Source organism: Nelumbo lutea, chromosome 8 (assembly GCF_056320005.1).
Source record: "Nelumbo lutea isolate HS-2025 chromosome 8, American lotus-T2T, whole genome shotgun sequence".
In the NCBI taxonomy this organism is placed as follows: domain Eukaryota; kingdom Viridiplantae; phylum Streptophyta; class Magnoliopsida; order Proteales; family Nelumbonaceae; genus Nelumbo; species Nelumbo lutea.
The window spans coordinates 32672474-32695980 of NC_142691.1; the positions used below are offsets into that span (position 1 = coordinate 32672474).

A 23507-nucleotide genomic window follows, 5' to 3' on the forward strand; every position below is an offset into this window, starting at 1 on the left:
GACAAAAAGTACAGCATATAAAGAGCAATCTTTTCCCACTTGAATGTTAAAGGCCTAATAACACTCACCATGCATCTAATCCATTCACTCTATCACCGGCTGACCTCTAGTTGCCATTCTAAGAAATTCCAATCCAGAGTGCTATACCATCATCAGCATCACCATCCAAAGCATATCCTAACTATATGGGGTCAGCTACATGAATTCTGTTTTGCCATTTCATTCTGTTTAAATGTCATATCCATTGTTAAATTATTAGCACTTAAACCATTTCTTACCACTTCTGTGTCTCCCCTAGCCCTCCTAGCCCCTTCAACTTGCAACAAATTACTTCTTCTTATGGGCACTGTTGATGGACTTCTAGTTTTCCACTTTTTCCAATCATCCATCTCAGCATACTGATGGGATACTGCCCACTGCAGAGGTCTCTTCAAGGGAGACCTAACCTCCTATACGAGAGAAGAAGAAAATGAGATAAAGCCAGGTCTGCCCTATTTCCTTTCTTCTCAGATATTTATAGTGCTTGCAAGGATTTCTTGAGACATGTGCATGGCACTGTTCACTGCTGACATGTCTTCCTTGTGTACAGGAATCGATTTGGAGGACATTTGGCTTCAATGATTGGGCCTGACTGATCATGGGCCTCAAACTGATGGCTGGGCTGGCTTCAGTGATTGGGCCTGACTGATCATGGGCCTCGAACTGATGGCTGGGCTGGGTCTCTCGCTGGATAAGAGTCTGGCCCTGCATTGCCACTTGGGATGGGGGCTCAACAGCTCGCCCCCCCCCTTTCAAAATAACCTTGTCCTCGAGGTTGGAATCAGGAAAAAGTCTCTTAAGAGTGGCACAATCTTCCAATGATGCATCTTCCTTAGGCAGGTGCTTCAGACCACCAGTGCTTCTTTGTTAAAGATTTTTCATGACTTGACCCACCTTTGATCCCAAACCTCTAGTGGTTTTGGTTGCAATCGTCCGTCATCATCAAATGTAGGCAAGATGGGACTAGCATCCACATGGGATCACACACTTTTCTTCAGCAAAGAGATGCGGAAAACAGGTTGAATACGAGGAGGAAGGTCCAACCTAAAGGCCACCTCCCCCACTTGGCCCATTATACGCAAAGGCTCGAAAAATCTGAGTGCAATCTTGGGCCACTGTCAATGGGCTACTGATATCTGTTGGTAGAGGTGGAGCTTCAGATACACAAATTCTCCCACCTTATACAACACCAACCTGTGTTTCTTATCATATTGGGCCTTCATCTGTTATAGGGCCCGAGCCAGGAGCTCCTTCAATGACTTCAGAATTTCATCCCTCTGCTGTAACACTTCCTTGACCTCCACCACAGATGTGGAGCCGAGTTCATATGGTAGAATCAAGGGTGGTTTCCTGCCAATACAAGGCTTTAAATGGGCTCATGCCTAGTGATGAATGGTAAGTGGTGTTATATACCACAATTCGGCCCACAGCAACAGCACATACATTACTTGGTTCTCTCTCCTGTAAAGCACCTCAAGTAGGTTTCCAAACATCTGTTTACAACTTCGGATTGACCATGCTTGGGGGTAATATCTAGTAGTGTGGTTCAGCTGGGTCCCTTGGGACTTGAATGGACTCATGCCTAGTGATGAAAGTTAAGTGGTATTATACCATAATTCAGCCCACGGCAACCAGCGCATCCATTGCTTGGTCCTCTCTCCTGTAAAGCACCTCAAATAGGTTTTCAAACATCTGTTTACAACTTTGGATTGACCATCCACTTGGGGGTGATAGCTAGTGGTATAGTTCAGCTGGGCCCATAGGGGCTTGAAGTATTCAGTCCAGAAGTAGCTCAAAGTTGAATCCCTGTCAATCAAGATAGAACAGGGTGTCCCTTGAAGGCATGTCACTTCTTACACAAAGATGCACGCTACTTGTGCTGCTGTATAGGGCTGGTCCAGACCAAACCAACAAAATGGGTGTATTTGGTTAGCCTGTCAACCACCACCATAATCACCAACTTGCCAATGGACACTGGAAGACCTGTCATGAAATCCATAGTTATATCTAGGGGTGAGCATTCGGTTTATTCAGTTAAAAACCGAACCGAACCGAACAAACTGAAATTAGAAAAATGAAAACCAAACCGAAACCAAATTAGAGGAAAACTGAAAATTTTGGTTCAGTTTTCGGTTAAAACCGAATTTCAAAAATATACTATATTATATATATATATATATATATATATCATAACATGAACCGGGGATTGGGAGAGGCTTCAGCAATTCAGTGGGTGACTTAGTTATCATATCTGTTCCATTGGTAGGTGGGGCACTGGACTACAAACTGTTGTATGTCTTTCTTCATTCCTATCCAAAATACGTGTTGGCTCACCCTCCGGTGGGTTCTGAATATCCCGAAATAGTCACCCAAGGGAGAGCAATGGAATAATTGGAGCAATTCAGACAAAAACTGGGAATGGGCTGCAATTACCAGTCAGCCCTAAAAAAAGAGATCTGGGCCAACTAAATGAAACACAATCGATGTTGTGGGGTCTTCTTTAATTTTTTGAAAATTTTTCTTAAGTGCTTCATCCTGTTGGGCTTCTTCTTTCAACGTAGATAGTAGGGGAAAGCTGGGCCTGGACTCACTCAGCATTGCCACTTCACGGGTCCAGGACAATGCATCTGGTGCCTTGTTCATTGGTCAGGGTTATACTCTACTCTTTAGTCAAACCCTAGCAACTTTTACAACCATTTCTACTGGTCAGGGCTATGAGCTTGTTGCTCCAATAGGTGTTTGAGTCTCTAATGGTCTGTGCAGATATAAAGGGACGCCTAGTAGGTAGGATCTCCATTTCAGAACAGGTAGGACAATGGCCATTAATTCTTTGTCATAGGTGGATTTCAATTAGGCCTGGGAGGATAATATCTTGTTAAAATAGGCAATGGGCTTTCCCCATTGCATGAGAACCATGCCAACACCAGAATTGGAGGCGTTGCATTCGACTACAAACTCCAAAGAGAAATCATGCAAGGAGAGGATGGATGGTGTGGATAGGGTCTATTTGAGGGCTTCAAAAAGCTTTCTGGGCATGTTCATTCCAGTGAAAGGCATTCTTTTTGAGTAGTTGTGTTAATGGGCTTGCCAAAATACCATAGTTTTGTATAAACCGCCTATAGTATCCAGTTATCCCAAGAAACTCCTCGAGGGACCTGATGGATTTGGGTGATGCCCAATTTACAACTGTTGTAATCTTGTCTCGGCCCTAACCTGGCCATGGGAGACAATATGGCCCAGGTAATGCACTTTGGTCTGGCTGAACAGACACTTTAATGCCTTGGCATAGACCTAGTGCTGCCTTAAAACCCCAGGGCGTAGTTGTCAAGGCGACACCTAGGCGGGCGCCTAGGCAACAAGGTGCCCTTTGAGGCTCACCTCACCTAATCGCAAGATAGTTTTCTACTTCCTACTACAAAATATTTTTTTATTCATTCTTTTTTGAGATTATAATTATAAAATAGACATTATTAAACTAAAATAATCATTTTGTGTGTTTATATACTAATTTCTTTTTATTATTTTCCTATCTATTAGGGTTTAATCAACACAAGCATTGCTAAATGCTGTATTGAACCCTCAAAGACTTAAAACCCTGAACCAATAAGTAAGGAATAACTTAAAATTTTATCTAATCAGCACATTCTCCTCTTCCATATATTCTTCTTCTACTACTACTACCAATACTTTTTATTTTCTTCTTTTCCTATAACAAAAATAAGGGTTTAGCCCCTATATTTTTTTAATTTTATTTTCCTTCTTCCTTTTCTTCTCATGAATATGTTGATTTTCTATACTTTAAGACGAAATTTATACTTTTTTTATGAAAATCATGAATAATTATTAAAGAAATATGGTTATGGTATCTAGGGAACTACCCTAGGGTCTATGTTTTTAACATTAAAAAAATCCATCTCCTAGGCAACTAGGCAACCAGGCGACAAGGTGCGCCCCAATTGCCTAGCCTCGCCTTGGTGCCTTGAAAACTATGCCCCAGGGTGATATCTAGGTGTCACAAATGGGATTCCCAACTATCATTGTACACCGAAACGTCATCGAAAAACACAAGGATGAACTATTGAAGGTAGGGCCATAATTTGTCATTCATTAAGGCTTGAAATGTGGAGGGGATATTGGTTAACTTGAAAGGCATAACTAAGAACTCATAATGCTTGTAATGAGTTTTGAACGCCATCTTAGGCACATTCTCAGGGTGGACTCGAATCTAATGATAACCTGCTCTCGACTTTGAGAAAACAATGGTAACTCCTAGCTCATCAAACAACTTGTCTAACACTGGTATGGGGACTTTGTCCTTCATTGTGATATAACCTCCACGTACCATCTTTTTTTATGACTAGTAGGACATGGGAGAAGAATGGGCTAGTGCTGGGTTTTATCATTCCCTTTTGCCTTAAGTCGTTTACAATCTTCTCAATTTCAGACTTCTAAAAAATGTGGGTACTAGTATGGTTTTACATTAGTTGGCCAAGCGTCCGGCATGAGAGAGATTTTATGGTTGTGGGCCTGGTTGAAAGTGAAGGATAGGGACCACCTGATCCATCCCTAAGTGGAGAATGACTGGTGGGGAGAAGTTGTAGCTTTGTTTAAGGGTCAATTTCGACTCCTCTTGGAGGGAGGGTCTTGGGTTGAGGCCCCGAGGTGTACAACTTCGCCCATTTACCGTGAACATCATAGAGAGTTGGGCCCAATCACAGGTAACTCGACCCAATTGTTGCAACCACTGGACGCCCAAAATCAGATCCTCCCCCCTTAACTCAAGTGGATGCAAGTCTTCTTGAAGTTGTTGTCCCTAGACCTTGATCCCCACTACTTGGCATATCCTGTCACACCTTAGTTTCTATCCATTGGCTACATGGGCCGAGAAGGGGACCCGAGTCCCACCACTAAGTTAAGTTGGTTAATCAACTGTTCAGACACAAAATTCAAGGAACTCCCACTATCCACCAATATAACCACCTAATGGCCCCAAATACAGCCCAGAGTCTCATGGTACAAGGTGAGGATGAACTGGTCAGAGCATGAAGAGAAATCTCCAATTCCTTCTCCACAAGGTCCTTAACCACGTCTAGGATCCCATCTTTAGCTACAAGATCCCCGTCCTCAGTTTCATCTGGTTCCAATAAAAATAGTTGTGGTTTCTTACAACGGTGACCAGGCCCGAGCTTATTGTCACAGTTGTAGTAGAGTCCCCACTCGCAACGAGACTACATCTTTGCCCACGTGAGACATCTCAAGGGTAACACATTTGGTCTTTGCCGGAGGAGTCTTGAGGATGGGTCCATTCTGATTCGACTTGGCAATTCGGCTAAGCTTGTTAAGTCCCTCTTCATGCAAGCAAACCAAATGAGCGACAACATTAACAGTAACCGATTGCAAGGCCTTCACTTCATATTTGAAATCGTCCTTCAGCCCCCCCAGGAAGCAGCCAACCAGAGCCACCTCAAGCCATCCATAGACCCGAGAGGTTAGTTTCTCAAATTCGTTTTGATACTCCCTTACTATTCCCACCTATTTCGATCTACATAGGGCTTCATCAAAGATTTCAAACCCAAATGGACTAAAGCGGTGACAAATGGCCTCTGTAAATTCCGACCACCCAATCTAAGGGTTTTTGTGTCAATACCATTGTAGCCATTGAATGGATTCTCCCTCCATATGGATCGAAGTCATCGACGCACTGATGACCAGGGATCTCATTTATCCCAAAGAATCTCTCTGCTCTAAATATATAGGATAAGGGATCCTCACTAGAGAAAGTGGGAAACACTAGCTTAGCCAACCGTCTGAACCTAGCTCCCGAAAGAGTTCCTGGAATGGCTTGAACCTTCAATATCCCCTTCGCACCAATTGGAGTTGAACATCTTCTGGCATCGGCTTCCACCCTCCTAGATGGAATCCATCAGTTCCTGTAGCTCACTGAACACCTTATGAAGCTTACCTTCAATCTTGTCAATGTGATCCTCCATAGTTGATGACCGAACACCGTCTGAACCTAGTTCTTGTTGCCACTGGAGATGGCTCTGATACCACTTTGATGGGATTCTACCCAGCATAGAGGTCTCTTCGAGGGAGACCTAACCTCCTATATGAGAGAAGTAGAGAAGAAGAAAATGAGACAAAGCTAGATCTGCCCTATTTCCTTTATTCTCAAACATTTATAGTGTTTACAAGGATTTCACGAGACATGTGCATGGCATTGTTCACTGCTGACATGTCTTCCATGTGTACAAGAATCGAATTGGAAGGTATTTGCCTTCGGTGATTAGGCATGACTAATCATGGGCCTTGAACTACTGGTTGGGCTGGGTCTCCTAGTGGATAAGAGTCTGGCCCTAGACTGTCACTTGGGACGGGGGCTCAACACATACACATTCTGCACACTCATTTTTTTGGACATGTTTCTTGACTGCCCAACACTCTACACCATAAAGCATAGCTAGCCTTGCAATTGTTTTATAAAACTTTCCTTTTAATCTAAGAAGTATTCTCCTATCACAAAAAAGTCCAGATGCACCCTTCCCTTTTTCCCAACCACCTCTAGTTCTATTGGTAACATCCTCCTCAATCTCTCCCTTGTTATGAATTAGTGAACCAAGGTACCGGAAAAGCTCACATTGAATTATCTCTTGGTCATAGACCAGGTCAGACGGATTTATAGTAAATAAAAATAAAATTCTATAAATAAGAAAAAATACACAAAGGAGAAAGGGTGAGGATATGACACCTTAACCTAGAAAATAAATAGTAACTTCAAAAATTCAATAGATAACCATTTGAAACAGTGTTTTAAGGCATGTGCCTAACCTAAACCCACATGCCACTCATTTCAAATGACATACACTGAGTGTACCTTGCACCTCAACCTAGGTGAATGTCTTTTACATATGCCATTTTTGTTATTTTTGTAGACTCCTATATGTTTTACACGTTTGTCATAGTTTATAAACTTTTAAATTACCTTTTAGTTAATGTCTCTATGCTAGTAGTGGTCTATTAACTTTAAAAATATACAAAAACAAAGACCTTCCAAGTACCTAAAGCCTTCTTGCAAATAGGATTTCAATAACAAAATTTCCACATAAAAAGAAGCAAAAATACAATTAATATCTGATCTCTAATCCTAAAATAGAATGAACTGCAACTAAAATCACAAACCAACCCTTTTAATATACACGAGCCAAGCGTTTAGCTCGGGAGTGATTCCCCAAACGCCTACATAGACTTGTTTGAGCTTGCCCAAATTGGCATTTATGGAGGTGGAGGGCCAAACTCCTAGGATTAGGGTTTTAGGAGTGGAAGACATAACATCGTACTAGGTACTTGAAATAATACAATTAGGAGATATATAAACAATTTTTTTCATGAATTATTGATTGCTTGAAGCATTCTGTTGTACAATCCACATGATTGCTTTCACTTCCACAAATTCACTTTTAATATGTTCTATATGTTATTCCAACATATTTTAACTTGAACCAATAGTTTTTTTTAACATCTAGTTTCATTTATATTCCAGGTTTAAATTTTTTATGTATCGCTGATTCCTGTATTTTTTTTTCAACAATTAATACCTTGCTTCAAAAAGGCATGCACTTCACCCTGCACCTTGTGCACTATAAGGCTCCAGCAATTTTCTTGTGCCTTTAACTTTTAACTCACTGATTACAAATCATCCATTAACATTTCTACAGTGGACCAAAAGCAAGAATAAATGAAAAAAAAAAACCAAAATATATATAAAATACAAAATTCTAACTTAAGCACTAAACTTTCTAAAGAATAAATCAGTTTAGGAAGCAAATGCAAGGGGACAAATCACCTTTATGGAAGTATAATGAAGTACAAATGCAAGCAATCTTGCATACCCGTCCAATATGTAGTTGTAACACTTGTCTTATTCAATCAAAAATGCCCTAATTCTCTCTTAAGAGTTAGCAATATCAACAGTTGGTTGGGTGTGCACATATGAAATTGTGTGTGTGTGAGAGAGAGTGTGTGCAAAGGTCTTGGGCAGGCAGCCCATCCATTTGTATGTGTGTAACAATAAAATGAATTAAATGCCCATAAATAAAAATTGATGGATACCAAATAACTCAAAGTAACTTAGATCCAAATAAAAAAAATCAACTAATGAATAGTGGAGTAAAGAAAACAAAGAAATATATTGTTAGTATAGACAGCTATGGCAACTGAGATGGACAATACAGCAAAATTATTTAATTAACCAAATTATTAGTACATACTAATTTGTTTTTAAGTAGCAAGGAGTCACAAATAAACTCTAGAGTAAGAAACAAAAAAAAAAAATACCAGAACCAATACTCAGTTCATCCTTTTTATAACTGTAGCTCAGCTTTCCTTTACGAGATACAAAATTTATGCTCTGTACCATCACCTAAGATAACAACGAAATGGTGTTTAGATACAGAAAACAACTGACAAAACAATGAGACTATAAAACAACCGCAGACCCTGAGAAGGATATTTAATTTATGCACAACCAACATACATCAAAATCAAAATATATCTACAACTTTAACAAAAGTATAAGATGAACAGAAGGAACATGTAATCAGAAGACCTTTTATGAGCAATCAAAAAAGATTACAAATAGTAGATACAATAATTTATAAGAAAGGAAAAGGCAAATTGTATTTAACAGTGTAATGCTCTCTACACACTAAACAGTGTTTTCTGATAAATAAATGAACTTCTTATTAATTTGGAAATATTAGCACATACAAGCAGCCCTTGGAGAGGCGCGAGCTGTGACTTCTCCACTAAAGAAGAAAACAAAAGAAATAAGTTACAGTTGTGCCCAATACAAAACTTCCCTAGCTGCCCCTTGCTTGGCTAGACAATCCGCCACAGCATTTGCTGATCTCCCCACCCATTGTATTCTTAGGTCCATGTTTCTTGTCAGCACCTTGAACTTTTTAATTCCATTACTGAAGCACCAAATTACTGACTCTGGGTCCTGCAACCAGCTTATTACAACCTTTGAGTCACCTTAAACTATTAGCCGGTTCACCCCTAATTGAGCTGCAAACTGTACACCTTGCAAAGCAGCAAACATTTCTGCTCTAGTAGAGTCTCCCACTCCTAAAGGACCTGAGAAGACAAGTATCACATTCCCAACTTCATTCTTCAATACCCCACCTAACCCAGAAGGACCTGGGTTTCCTAGACTGCTTCCATAATTCAACTTCAAGAAGCCTGCAGGAGGTGATGACCAGCTTGTTCTCACTTTAGTCTTGGAAGAGGAACAACTTGCCACTGCCACCCAATTCTTCCAAATGTCATTAAAGGAGAATTGGTGAAACAAGTCCAAAGATTTCAGCCAACGAATCAGCCTCACCAAGACACAGTCCTTTATCTCTAGAAGGTTCCTTTCCTTCTCCAAAAAAAGTTCTAGAATTCCTTTCTTCCCAGATTGTCCATATCAATGCAGCTCTTGCACACCTCCACATGATTTTACCCCTTTTCTGTTGCCAAACAAATGTAGAGGGATCAAAAAGCAGTCTTAAATCTGCCGGCAAGTTCCAACTAGTTCCAAACAAAGAGAGAAACCAATCCCATAACTCTGCAGTAAAGGAACAAGAAATTAACAAATGATAACAGTCCTCACTCCGAGATCTACAAAGGATGCACCAGTTGGGGGAAATACAAAGAAAAGGTCTTCTCTTTTGTATTTACTTTCCCATAGTACACTTCCCAACAGAATGCCAAAATCTTAGGGGGAACAGGTCTGCACCAAACGTCCTTAACAGGGAAGGCCTGTTGAGGGTTAGAACCGCAAAGGGATTTGAAAAAAGAAGCACAAGAGAAAGATCCTTCGGATTGAGGTATCCAAAATCTTTTGTCAGGTTCAAAGGGGTTCAAACAAACTTTCTCAAGAAGGCAGAGTAAACTGACTAAGCACTCTATCTCCTCATCCCTTAAGCCTCTATGGAACCCAAAATCCCAAGTAGGAGCCCAAGGGGTTTCCAATGAGGCAAAATCTGGAAACAACCTCTTTTTTGTATCGAGAAACTGAGAACAGGGAGGGGATATGGGTTTTCAGGGGAACATCTCCAACCCAAATGTCCTCCCAAAAGAGGATGGAGTTGCCATCACACACATCATAACTAATACGACTGAGAAACAGAGGAAGAATATTGTGCACTGCCTTCCAAGGGGTTACCGAAGTTGCCTGGCTTGATACACCAGCATCCCATCTATTCCCTAAGCATCCAAGTATGCTTCCGATCACCTCATGCCACAACCTGACTCTCTCTAATGGCCACATCCACAGCCACTTCCCCAGTAAGGCTGTATTTTTCTGAATTAAGTTCCCTAGTCCCAAGCCCCCTTCCTCATACTCCTATACATCACCTCCCACTTAATTAAATGGTCTTTCCTATTTTCCCCTGATTACCAAAGAAAGTCTCTCATTAATTTTTCCAACTTCTTAGCTTCCCTAGTTGGGATCCTAAAGACAGAAAGATAGTAAGTTGGAAGGTTTGCAAGTGTAGCTCTTATTCTCTTATTAAGGTGATTCTTCCCCCAGAGAGATGTAGTTTTTTTCTCCATGAAGCCAATCTCTTCTAAAACTTCTCTACAACTGGGCACCAGAACCTACTGTCCCAAGGATTTACTCCTAAAGGAAGCCCCAAATAGGTCAAAGGCCAAGTAGAGATAGAACACTCTAAGCGCTCAGTAATAGCCTCCACTTCTGTTCACTCCAAATTAACCCCTGCAATGCAACTCCTTTCAAAATTGATTTTCAAGTTGGGAATACTTTCGAAGTTTCTAATCAGCACCTTTAAACTTCTCTCCCTCTCAATCTCAGCCTCCTCACAAAAGATTAACATGTCATCCACGAACTGGAGATGGGTAACTGGGGTCCCATTTCTACCAACTCTCCACCCTCTAACTACACTTTCTCTATCAGCCTTAGAGATTAAACGACTAAGCACATCAGCAACAAAGGTGAAAAGAAAAGGTGAGAGAGGGTCCCCTTGCCTGATACCCCTGCTAGCTGAGAAGAAATCCTTCACCACTCCATTCACCAGGATTGAATAGTGACAGGTACTAACACAACCTAAGATCCAATTACACCACTTTTCACCAAAGCCACAGTTTCTTAAGACTTCACTGTTCCAGACAAGGAGATATTGTATACACATTAGCTTTCAATCTTAGACATGCTTTAAAACTAGTGTTAATGACTCATAGATGTCTGTCACCTCCTAAGATAAAACTTCGATTTATTTTAATCAGCAACAGCAATCATAGGAAACTAAACTAAGAGCTAAAGATATGTAAAACACCTACAGCCCCAATTAATAAGAACCTAGGGAATTAATACACAGCTAACAGCTGTCATTCACAAAATGCATGAATATAAAACAGCCATACAATCCCCAGACACTTAGTTCAGCACTTCCCTTCCCTTTCCAATGAACCAGACAAGTCATTTGTTGATTTTGGAACCAATCTGAGTAAACTATTCAGATTATCAGCTAAAGATTTAGGAGCCATTTAATAATGGCTGAAGTAGCAGAACAAGTTACCAGTATTTGGATTTGGATATATATACTAGTAGCAAGGACATGCTACAAATTGTCATTTCTTCTAAAATATGTAAGTATTACGATCAGTACCATGCTTTTCATAGGAAACTAAGATGATGGCCTTCAAGTTTTAGTCCTATATATGATCTTAAATAATGATATAACATAAATAACAGACAAGAATTCATGAAGGAAGTTGTTCCATCAAATCATTTTGGAAGTAATACATCAAAGACTAGACACAAGCAAGCAAGAGACAGAATTGTCTGGTAGAGAGAGAGTTAAGCTTGCTTGCTGATGGCTCCTTCTCCACCATTGCTGGATACTGGTCAAGGGATCATTCCTAATGTTCCCTGATTTGAGTATTTGATCCATGTTTTACATGTTCCTAAACTCCCTATAAATCTTTTATCTGCTAGCTGTCGTATAATAATAATAATAATAATAACAACAACAAATACTAATATTACTACTACTACTTATTATAATCCAATCTGCCTTTGAATTCTGTTAGAATACTGACTGCAGAAATAAGAGAAAGAGGAGAAGGAGAAGAGGAAGAAGAAGAAGAGAAGAGAATAAAGGAGAGAAGTCTGGTTCGAACAACAGAGAAAATCAGTCTCTCTCTAGTCGGCCAGATCTATTTGTATGTTTCTATTAATCATAAAAAGGCACCTTTGCCCCTACTTAAGTGAGGGACATAAGTACTAACATAACTTTACACATCAGCAACTTAAACATAAAGACTAAAATACCCCTACACAGTCAACATTAACACTCCCCCTCAAGTTGGTGAGTATATATCATATAGTCCCAGCTTGTTACATATGTAGTCCACTCTTCCCCGACTCAACCCTTTGGTAAACAAATCTGCCCATTGGTTTCCTGTGTTAACATATGCAGTACCTATCACTCCACTCAGCACCTTCTCTCTCACAAAGTAACAATCAACCTCTATATGCTTAGTTCTCTCATGAAACACTGGATTATAAGAGATATGGACTGCAGCCCGATTGTCACAATAGAGCTTCATTGGAGTGTCAACAGTGTATCCCATCTCCTATAGAAGGTTCCTCAGCCACACTGATTCACAAGTGGTATGTGCCATAGCTCTATATTCTACCTCTGCACTGCTTCTTGCCACAACTATCTGTTTCTTACTTTTCCATGTCACCAGATTATCCCCAAGAAAAGTACAATAGCCTGTAGTGGATCTCCTATCAGATATAGAACCAGCCGAATCAGCACCAGTATATCCCTCTATTTCAAGTTTTCCTCCACTTCTATATATCAAGCCACGACCAAGAGCCTTTTTAAATACCTCATGATCCTTAGAACTGCATCCCAATGTGAAACCCAAGGTTTCTGCATGAATTGACTTACCACACTAACCACAAATGAAATATCTAGTCAAGTAATGATTTGGTAGTTTAGTTTACCTACTAGCCGCCGATAGCTGCCAGGGTCTTCAAACTCTTCACCCATATCACTGCTCAGCTTAGTATTTGTTTCCATGGGTCTTTCAGTTGGTTTGGCATCTAACAATCTCGTTTCTTCCAACAAATCAATAACATATTTCCTTTGACACAAATTAATACCATGCTTAGACCTTGCTACTTCAAGTAGTAGCATCATTAAAATCAAAGTTGTTCAGTGACTTTTTCCCTGATCGGTGTGTTTTTCAAGATATGGAGACAAGAAAGATGATTGGGACTAGCCATGAGACGAATGGAATCTACCTGATTGGAGGGTGTCTACATGGGGAAGATAAAGAAGTTTAAAGGTCTTTTGTTTCTCAGTCTGTGAGTCAAATTATGCTTTGGCATAATTGGTTGGGTCATTTGTCTTTTAAGTCTTTAAGGAGTTTGTTTTCTAGTTTGTTTGAGTCAGTCCAGATGTCTAGTTTAAAATGTGAAAGTTGTGAACTTGCAAAGAAGTGTAGAACAACCTATTCTTTGAGCAATAAAAGAAGTACCATTCCTTTTGAAATTGTGCATACTGATGTTTGGGAACCATATCATGTCGCTGCTATGGGGAGGTACCGATACTTTCTACTATTTGTTGATGACTACACTCGTTTTTCATGGGTTTATCTTATGCACTCTCAAGATGAGGTCCCTACTCTGACTCGGAACTTCCATCAAATGGTCCAAACCCAGTTTAGAGTCAAAATCAAGGTTTTTAGATAAGATAATGCCAAAGAGTATTTTTCAAAACCCTTGACCTCATATTTCCTTGACCATGGGAGGTAGCTAGAAGCATTATGCTAAACTCCAATGTTCTTATACGTTTTTGGGGGGATGCTATCCATACAGTAGTGTACCTCATCAACAGGGTTCTTTCTCATGTCTTAGACATGAAAATTCCATTCAGCCTCTTACATCCCGATAAAGACTTGTTCACTATTCCCCTTAAAACCTTTGGATGTGCTTGTTTTGTTTAGATTCTTGGATACCATCGTTCTAAGTTTGACCCTAAAGCTTCCAAATGCATATTTCGAGGTATGCACTAAATCAAAAGGGACATTTGCTACTACGAACCTACTTCTGGGAAATAGTTTGTTTCTATAGATGTGACTTTCTTTGATCATGTTCCCTACTATCACAGAGTTTCCTCTCAGGGGGAGAGTAGTGAGATGGGTTTACCCACATCAAAAATTCCTTTACCTATCCCAATCGCTGAAGGGGATTGTAATGAGGAGGGTTGTCAAAAGTGTAGGGAGTTGAGGGTGTTTCGTAGGCGGTGGAGACAAGTTGATTTCGGTCCTTAGTAGTCCAAGGTAGCTCCAATTTCCTCTGCGGCTCCAGATCCAGGTACTACAGTTCCCTCACATCCTACTACAGATGAGATACCTCCCATCACTAAGCCTTCACCTCCTTTGGATGATCTTGATCTTCCAATTGCTATCCAGAAAGGGAAACGCCATTGCACTTCATCTGCAGCACATTGTGTTTCTCAATTTTTGACTTATGACCATTTGTCTCCATCCTATAAGTCATTTTTGGCATATATTTCTGCCACCCCCATTCCTAGGATAGTGCAAGAAGCCTTGTCAATACCAAAGTGAAGGATGCCATGAAGGTAGAAATGGATGCTCTTCTCAAAAATAATACATGGGAATTGGTTGATGGATGTTTGCAGTAAAACATAATGTTGATGGCTCTGTTGAGAGATATAAGGATAGATTAGTTGCAAAAGGTTTTACACAGACTTATGGCATAGACTACTTGGAGACATTCGCACTGGTAGCCAAGATGAATACTATCAAAGTGTTATTGTCCATTGCAGCAAATTTCTCATGGCTATTGTTCCAAATGGATGTTAAAAATGCCTTTCTCAATGGTGATCTGCAAGAAGTATACATGGAGTTACCTCTCGGATTCTACAGTATAGAAACAAGGAAGAAGGTCTGTCGATTGAATAAAGCCTTACATGGACTGAAACAGTCACCAAGACCATGGTTTGACTCTACTTGTTGTTTATGTGGTTGATATTGTGGTGACAGGGAGTGATACCCATGAGATTGACTCTCTTAAACAACTGCTTCACAAAGAATTTGAAGTCAGAGACTTGGGAGAACTGCGTTATTTATTGGGTATTGAAGTAGCTCGGTCCAAACATGGAATTTTTGTCTCTCAAAGGAAGTATGTTCTTGATTTTCTGGAGGAAACTGGAAAGCTAGGTGTTAAACCAGCTGACACACCCATTGAACAAAACCACAAGATTAGAACTGAAGGTGGGGAGCCCCTTGAAGACAAGGCCATATTTCAGAGGTTGGTAGGGAAACTGCTTTATCTGTGCCTCACCCGACCAGACATTTCTTATGCAGTCAATGTAGTTAGCCAATACATGCATTCTCCCACAACCACTCATCTTCTTGTAGCTGAGAGGATCCTTGCTTACCTGAAGAGATGTCTAGGCAGAGGCATACTCTTCAAAAATAATGGTCACATGAAGATAAAAATCTACACAGATGCTGATTGGGCAGGGTGTGTTGATGACAAGAGGTCAACTTTTGGGTATTGTGCCTTTGTAGGGGGCAACATTGTCTCTTGGAGGAATAAGAAACAAAATGTTGTAGCGCGTTCCAGTACTGAAGCAGAATACGAATCTATGGCACATGATGTGGCTGAAATATTATGGTTGAGGTCCTTGCTTGAGGAACCGAGAATTGCTTATGAGAAACCCTTGATGTTATACAGTGATGATCAGGCTGCTATTAACATTACCCACAATCTAGTACACCATGACAGAACTAAACATATTGAGGTGGATCGACACTTTATCAGAGAGAGAGTTGCCTCTCAAGAAGTGTGTCTTCCATATATTGCCTCTGATATGCAACTTGCTGGTCTCTTCACCAAGGCAGTTACAAAAGCTAAGTTGGAAACAGATTTACGCAAGTTGGAATGATAAATATCTATTCCCATCTTGAGGGGAGTGTAGAGATGTAGAGCAATAACTAGTGTTGTTATTTTATTTATTGTGGTCCCAACTACTGCTGTTAGTTAGTTTTTAGGTTGTTGTTAGCAATATTAGTTTATTAATTATTTGCTTATGTAAGCAGTAGAGGCTTTAATGTAATTGCTATCTTTTTTATGTTATTATAAATAGATGAGTGGGGCGGCAGCTATAGCCTATCACTCCTTTCTCTCATCTTTCTCTTCTCTCTTCTTTCTTCCTTTCTTTTCTCCTTCTTCTCTTCTCCAGTTTTTTTTCTTAATCTGCATCAAGAATTGGACTGATCACAGTTCGGATTTGTCTACTAATTTAAACCCTAAAATCCTTTCTTACTATTCCAACTAATGCCCCTTTTGGTCTACCTCTAGCTCTTCTAGAAAATCTAACCCCTTCAACTTGTAACAGATCACTTCTTACTGGTCCAATAGATGGCCTTCTATGTAGGTGACCAAAACCATCTTAGTCTACTTTCAATCATGTTATCACCTATTCGAGCTACTCCTAGGTTCCTTTGTGTAGTTTTCCCACACACACTCAACATTCACATTTATAAAAAGTTAAAGATACCAAAAAAAAATGGCATTCCATGATTCCACAATGAATCCAACCTGGACATTTGCTTGACCATGTTGCATAGCGAATGGTGGTGGATCTGCACTCAGTTGTCCACCTATATAGACACGATCATTTTCCTTTAGGTGGCAAGCAGCTGTATGCGCTAAATCACCTTCAAAGATTATAGGAATCCTGGTTTATTTAGAGGAAAAAGAAAAGATGCAAGTCAATGAAACAAAAAAAAAAGTGACTTTATGGTAAGTAAAGAAAAAAGAAAAAGAACAGTTTCCATAAACTGTATTTTGCACCACCGATATAATAAACATAAAAATGAAGCTGAAATAAGGAACTGGGAGAGGAGTTTCTCAAAAGAGACTAAAACCTTTCCTTCCACAATCAATGGCTCATCTTGATAGATTCCAAGGTTGGGTAATTCTCTTGCTATCAGCCCTGCCAAGGATGGAGTAGCAAGGAATGAATTGTGTTGCAGCTCAGCTCTCTCAGATTTTTGCTTCTCTTTAGGGTTTTTTTTTTTTTTGCTCCTCTTTAGTATTTATAAATTAAGTATAAATGTTCATCTTATTGATTGTCTGGTAGCCCGTGGTTGCTTTCATCATTCCTCAGGAATGGATCATACATTATTTCTTCTCATTTTTCTCTCATCCAATAACTTGTTTCTGATTTTGTAAGAAAATCAGACAACCAAAAAGAGAGAAGATAATATGGAGATGTACAAGAGCAGCTATATTATGGTTATAATGAGAATAAAGAAATGTGAAGTTTTTCAATCAGAAATCACAAATAAATCAGGCCATCATTAAGAACATCTCAGTAAAAGTGGTGCATTGGGTAAAAACCTTAGATATCAATGCATCAATCTCCATGGATGATATCTTGAAAGGAATGCATTTAGTGGCTCATTCATCTTTAGCTCATTATTTTAAAAGTGCAAAGTGTAAGAAAAGCACAACAGCCTTTTAGCACATGAGTTGCAAGGCGCAAAAATTATATAAAAAAAAAATCCTTAACATAATGAAAAGCATAAAAAAAATCAAGGAAAAAAAAAAGAATTGTTGTACATTGAAAAACATGAAAATTTAAATTTTAAAGGAAATTAAATGTCCTAAAAAGCCCTTTAGGATCAAACTAAAACATATAAACTGAAAAGCACAGCATATAAAACATATTCTAAGTAAAAATGTGGAAGTGAAAGCAAACATATGTGGATTGTAACAAAGTGCTTCAAGTATGTTAAACTTTCAATCCATTTATTTATCATCTAGTTACACAAGTAGCTAGTGTGATGTTAAATATCTTGCATTCCCATCCTAGGAGATCAGTCCTCTGTTTCTGTAAAAGCCACTTGAGGCAAGTCCAAAGTCCAAAGAAGTCCATGCTGAGGTTTGAGGCCCCAACCTAAACTTTTGACCTGTATGTATAAGGAGATTTTTTTTTTTCATCAATAACACTTTCATTAATTCATCAAAGAAGATTTACAAAAGGAAGACAAACACGCTTATCTTCCAAAAGCAACAAAGAATCTCAAGGAAAGGAAAAAAGAAAGAGAAAAGAAAGAAAACACACTAAAGTTACAGCTTGGCCCAAAAAAGTGAATCCCTTTCTGCCCCTTGTTTAGCTAAACTGTCAGCTAGGGAATTAGCCAATCTTTTAACCCAACGTATCTTAACCTCCATCTCCCGCACCAGCCACTTGAATTTCCTCCTCTCATTATTGTAGTTCCATAAGCCATTGTGATCTTTAAGCAGCCACCCTATCACCACCTCTGAATCCCCTTCAATTAAGAGTTTCCTGATGTTCAACTCCTAGCTTTTTGGACTCCCCATAACTGCAAAGATCTCAGCTCTAAGGGAGTCACCCACTCCAATTGGGCCTGAGAGCATGGCAGAAATGACCCCATTTTCATCCCTAAAAAGACCCCCAATCTCCGATTGTCCCGGATTTCCCCTACTACACCCATCAAAGTTTAATTTCACGAATCCACTTGGTGGAGGGGTCCAAGCCACACTCATTACTGACTTAGTTTGTGTGCAACTTGCAATTTCACCCCACTTCCTCAACATGTCATCAACAGTGTAATCTGTGAAAAGCTCCAAAGATGTCATCCACTGTACCGCCCTAATATGAATGATAGCCCTCAGATCTACTACTCCTCTCTGAGCTTCTGAGAATATCCTGGAATTTCTTTCTTCCCAAAGTGTCCAACATACCGCAGCCCTTAGTCCTCTCCACATTGTCTTCCCCTTTTTATCCGCCACCTGAAAAAAGAAGGGGAAAAAAGGCCTTGCATGTCTGATGGGGGGTTCCAATATGTATAAGGAGATTAGTATTGTGATTTTAGTCATAGTTCATTCCATTTGAGGATTAGAGATCATATGTAGTTGTATTATCATTGCTTATTTAGTGGAAATTTTATTATTTCAGATCCTATTTGCAAGAACCACAGCTTAAGTATTTGAGGTATAGTCATCTATAACACCTAGGTGTCTACCTAGGCAACAAGGTGCCCACAGGCAACAAAGGCCCTGGTTCTTTTTTTAAAGATAAATAAATAAGAAAGTTTATTGAAAAAGAAAGCAAGGCACATTGACTAGGTGACAAGGAGTATTGAGAAGGCTCCCTGAACCACTTGTCGGTTTAAGGCTGGTCTACCCCCTGAACCACTTGCCGACCCAAAACACCCCCTGGAGGGGCGTATCGGGAAGGCTCCGATATGATTGGGCCGATACATATCGATATTTTGAACCTTGATTCAAAGTACACCAAAAATCAGTTGCAATATTTACTTTACTAAGGCCTCCAAATTCTGGAAGAAGTAATGGTATATTTGCTGTACACTACTTGTATATTGGCTGTACGCTTTTTGTATCTAAGGACAGAAGTCCTTTTATCTTAAACTAACTCTGACAAGGTACAGACCAGGTCACAACCTGATTTGTTTTCTTTGTTTTTTTCAACTATACATATTGATGTGAACGCTATGCTGTGCCTGTGTTCACCTCTCTTTCTGCTTGTGGAACTATTCCAGGGCTATTTTGATCAGCCCTAATCTGCTGAACATTGAAGCTGCACAACCAGTGAAGAAGATTTTCCTTTTTCTCTCTCCAGTTGCTGTATGTTTTTTGAGATTTCTTGCTTCTTGTATCGCCCAGGCTTATTACATCAACTAATCTCTGTTGTGCTTGGTTTGGGCTTTTTTGTAAGGTTTTGATCCTTATCTTGGAGTGGAAACATGTTGTTCTCTTGTTAGTCATTTTCCAGGACTGTTATAGGAGCTCGTTTTGGAGTGGAATAAATCAGTTTCCAGGAAGATTTTGATTCTTCTCTTGGATCAGCTACTGTTACAGTTTTCTCTCCTGGACAAGTGAGCAACTAAGTCTGGACATCCTTTGTTCCTTCAGCCTTTCAGATCTTCTTAGTTGCTCAGCTCTCTAATTAGTCTTATTGATCAAGTTTTTTTTTTGATGAATGTCTTATTGATCAAGTTTGGCACCTTCTATATTCTCCTTTTTGGCTTTCTCAATGTGTTTTTGTTTCAGCCTGCAAGGTGTTTGATAAAAGTTCTCTTAGACTGTTGATTGGCTGCTTCCAGTAATCTGTTAATCACCTTGTGGAAGTTCCATTTCCAATTTCGTACTGAAGCCAAGGGATTTTAGGGCTATTTAGATGGTGCTCTACTATTAAGCCTGACGATACTAAAACAAAGGCCTCAAAACAGTGGAAAACCGACAATGCAAAAATTGCTTCTTGGATCCTTGGTTCGGTCAAAGTAGACATTGATACTCCGATATGCATGGATACAGGAGTGCTTATGATATGTATCAATACCTGGAAAAAGTATATCAATAGTCTAATATCTCTAGGCAATATCAAATTGAAGTTGATATATTTTCTTATCATCAAGGAGAGAGGAAGATTCAAGAGTATTATGCTGGATTCATCAATTTATGGACTGACTATGAACTAGTGCAATGGGAGAAGATTCTTCTGCTTGTTGTGTCAAGTTCATGAAAACACATTTTGATAGAAGACAGGTTATGCATTTTCCAATGCATCTTAGGCTTAAATATGAAATTGTTAGGTCTAATATTTTGACTAGAGAAACAATACCAGACCTAGATACTATTCTTGGGGAGCTTCTAAGAGAACAAACTAGATTAACTACTCAAACTGCACTGAATGGAAAGAGGGACTCTAAATTGGATACTGTTTTTCTTGCCACGAAACCCAAAAAACTTCTATCAGGTACAGTTTATGAATGCAAACGATTTAGACATGTAGCTTCACACAGTAAAAAGACGAATACTTGTACCTATTGTAGGCAATAGGGGAATATTATCTCAGAATGAACTATTCAGCCTCCAAAGGGAAGTGGGCCTGGTCAGAAGAAAGCTCCACATAAAGCATATCAAACCTTAATAGAGGTTCAAATGGCTCATCCTTATCCACTTCCTTGATGCCAAAAGGGAATATTACTACGGGTGTCATGAAAGAAGAAACAATCCATCAGCTGATGTCCTAGGCCATCTCTTCTGTCTCTTTCCTTTTGCCCATCTCTTAATCATCTGTGGTTCATCAATTTTCTTTTTTCTTTTTTTTTTTGATAACTTAAATTTTATTAAGAACTTAAGGTAACAGCTTTACAAGCACCCCTTAGAGAGGCACGAGATGCTACCTTTAAATCAACAAAGCAAATTACATTTGTGCCCAGAACAAAATTGACCTATTCACCCCTTGCTTAGCCAAAACATCCACCATCCTATTTGCTGATCTCCTCAGCCATTGTATCCTCAAATTCATATTCCTGATAAGCCACTTAAAATTTTTCATTTCACTCCCATAGCACCAAATTATGGATTCTGGATTCTTTAACCACTACACCAACACTTTTCAATCCCCTTTGATCACCGCATTTGCCAAGTTTAGCTCATTAGCAATCTGCACCCTTGTATTGTAGAAAGCAGTTCCGCTTTGAGGGAGTCATCCATGCCAACAGTGCCAGAAAAGAGTGCTATAAGTTTACATTCTCCATCTCTCAAAACCCCCCCTATTCCAAAAGGGTTTGGATTACCTCGACTACTCCCATCAAAGTTCAGTTTAACAAAACCTTCAATTGGAGGTAACCAAATAGACTCCACTCTGCCCTTTCTATATGAGCTTTTAGCAACTACTTCCCAATTCCTCCAAATATCATCAAAGGAAAACTGGGAGAATAACTCCAAGGTCTTTATCCAATGGATCACCCTGACCATCACACAAGTCTTGATTTCTTCCTTACTACTCTCCTTGTCTAAGAATATTCTTGCATTCCTCTCTTCCCAGATGGTCAAAATCAAGGTCTGCCTGACACATCTCCAATAATCCTTCCACTCTTCTACTACCCCTTGTTTTGAAACTTCTAGTTGTAATAATGCTTGGCATTTATGACAAGACATTTGGACATCCTTATTCAAAGAAATTGAACTTTTTGTTTACTTCTAGTAGCTTGACATCTTCGATTACTTTGCTTGAAGATACTAATAAAGATTGCATCACTTGTTCTTTCTACAAAAGCCATGTTTCACCCTATCCCTCTTCTACTGAGCATGCTTTTGTGCCTTTTTAGCTTATACATAATGATGTTGTCGTCTCCAGTAGTTTCTAGGTTGGGTTACAAGTATTTTGTGACATTTATTGATGATTGAACTCGCTTCACCTGGATTTACTTTCTTCGCAAGAAGTCAGAAGACTTTTTATCTTTTAAACTTTTTCAGGCTCGGTTTGCCACTCAATTAAAAACTACTATTTGCATCCAACATTCTGTTTCAAGGGGAGAGTACTTTGACAAAGACTTCCAAAATGGCTTGAAACAACAAGGCAACCAATCTCAAAAATCTTGTCCTATCACTCTGAAACAAAATGGAATGGCACAAAGAAAGAATAGGCAGATTTTGAGTGTTGTGAGGACTCTTCTACAAGATTCACATGTACCTACATGGTTTTAAGTGGAGGTGGCTAGCATTATCATGTATCTTGTAGATCTTCTTCCTTCACATATTTTGTGTAATTCTTCTCCTTTCTAGTCCCTTTTTAATTGCCCCCAACCCAGACTTCTCTATGCTTCACATGTTTCGTTGCATCTATTTTGTTCATCTTCCTCCACAAGAAAGCACCAAACTCATAACTCAAGCTGCTTTGTGTGTCTTTGTGGATTATAGTCTAGATCACAAAGGACTTTTTTTATGGTCCCAAGGCATGTCATATTCGCATTTCTCATAATGTCATTTTTTTCATGAAAATGTCTCCTACTTTGAACATGTTAAGTTGCCTGTGTCATCTATTTCTTTGTTACACAGCTTTGACTCTACAGATTCTACAAAGCATCTCCACCTGTTCTTAAGCCTCTTCGGACATTTTTCCAGAAGCGTCAGATGTTCCAGCCACTATGCCTCTTCTTCTTCATCACCAGGCCCTGGTCATCCCACTTCCAATGACACTGTAAGTCCCCCTGTTCCCCTATCTAATTCCATTTTATCTTCTGCTCCTACTTTACATCATTTATCTAGAGTTTCTAGACCTCCTAATTGTTATGGTTTTCCTTCAGAATGTAACTCCTTGTTGTTGTGTTGTCATCTACAGATATCCTTAAGTCTTACCAACAGGCCATTGCGCTTCCCCATTGGAAAGATGCCATGGACATAGAAACTCAAGCCCTTATTGAGAATAACACCTAGGAGCTTGTATCTCCTCTTCCAAATGCCTCTATCAACGGTAGCAGATGGGTTTACTCTATGAAGTTGAAATTAGATGGAAGTCTTCACTAATACAAGGCCTGCCTTGTAGCTCAAGGCTATAAGTAGGAATATAGGATAGATT

General features: G+C 39.5%; 1 protein-coding gene across 3 annotated transcripts in view; it reads right to left on the reverse strand.

Moving 5' to 3' along the window:
* PTAC9 (plastid transcriptionally active 9) overlaps nucleotides 1-23507 on the reverse strand; it is a 43954-nt gene that overhangs the window by 13526 nt on the left and 6921 nt on the right. For all 3 annotated transcript variants that reach the window (XM_088959087.1, XM_088959088.1, XM_088959089.1), the window contains exons 2-3: nucleotides 16688-16826; nucleotides 8374-8458 (exon numbers count right to left, since the gene is read on the reverse strand). In XM_088959087.1, coding sequence (XP_088815213.1) covers nucleotides 8374-8458; nucleotides 16688-16826 — 224 coding nt within the window. The remainder of the gene's footprint in view (nucleotides 1-8373; nucleotides 8459-16687; nucleotides 16827-23507) is intronic.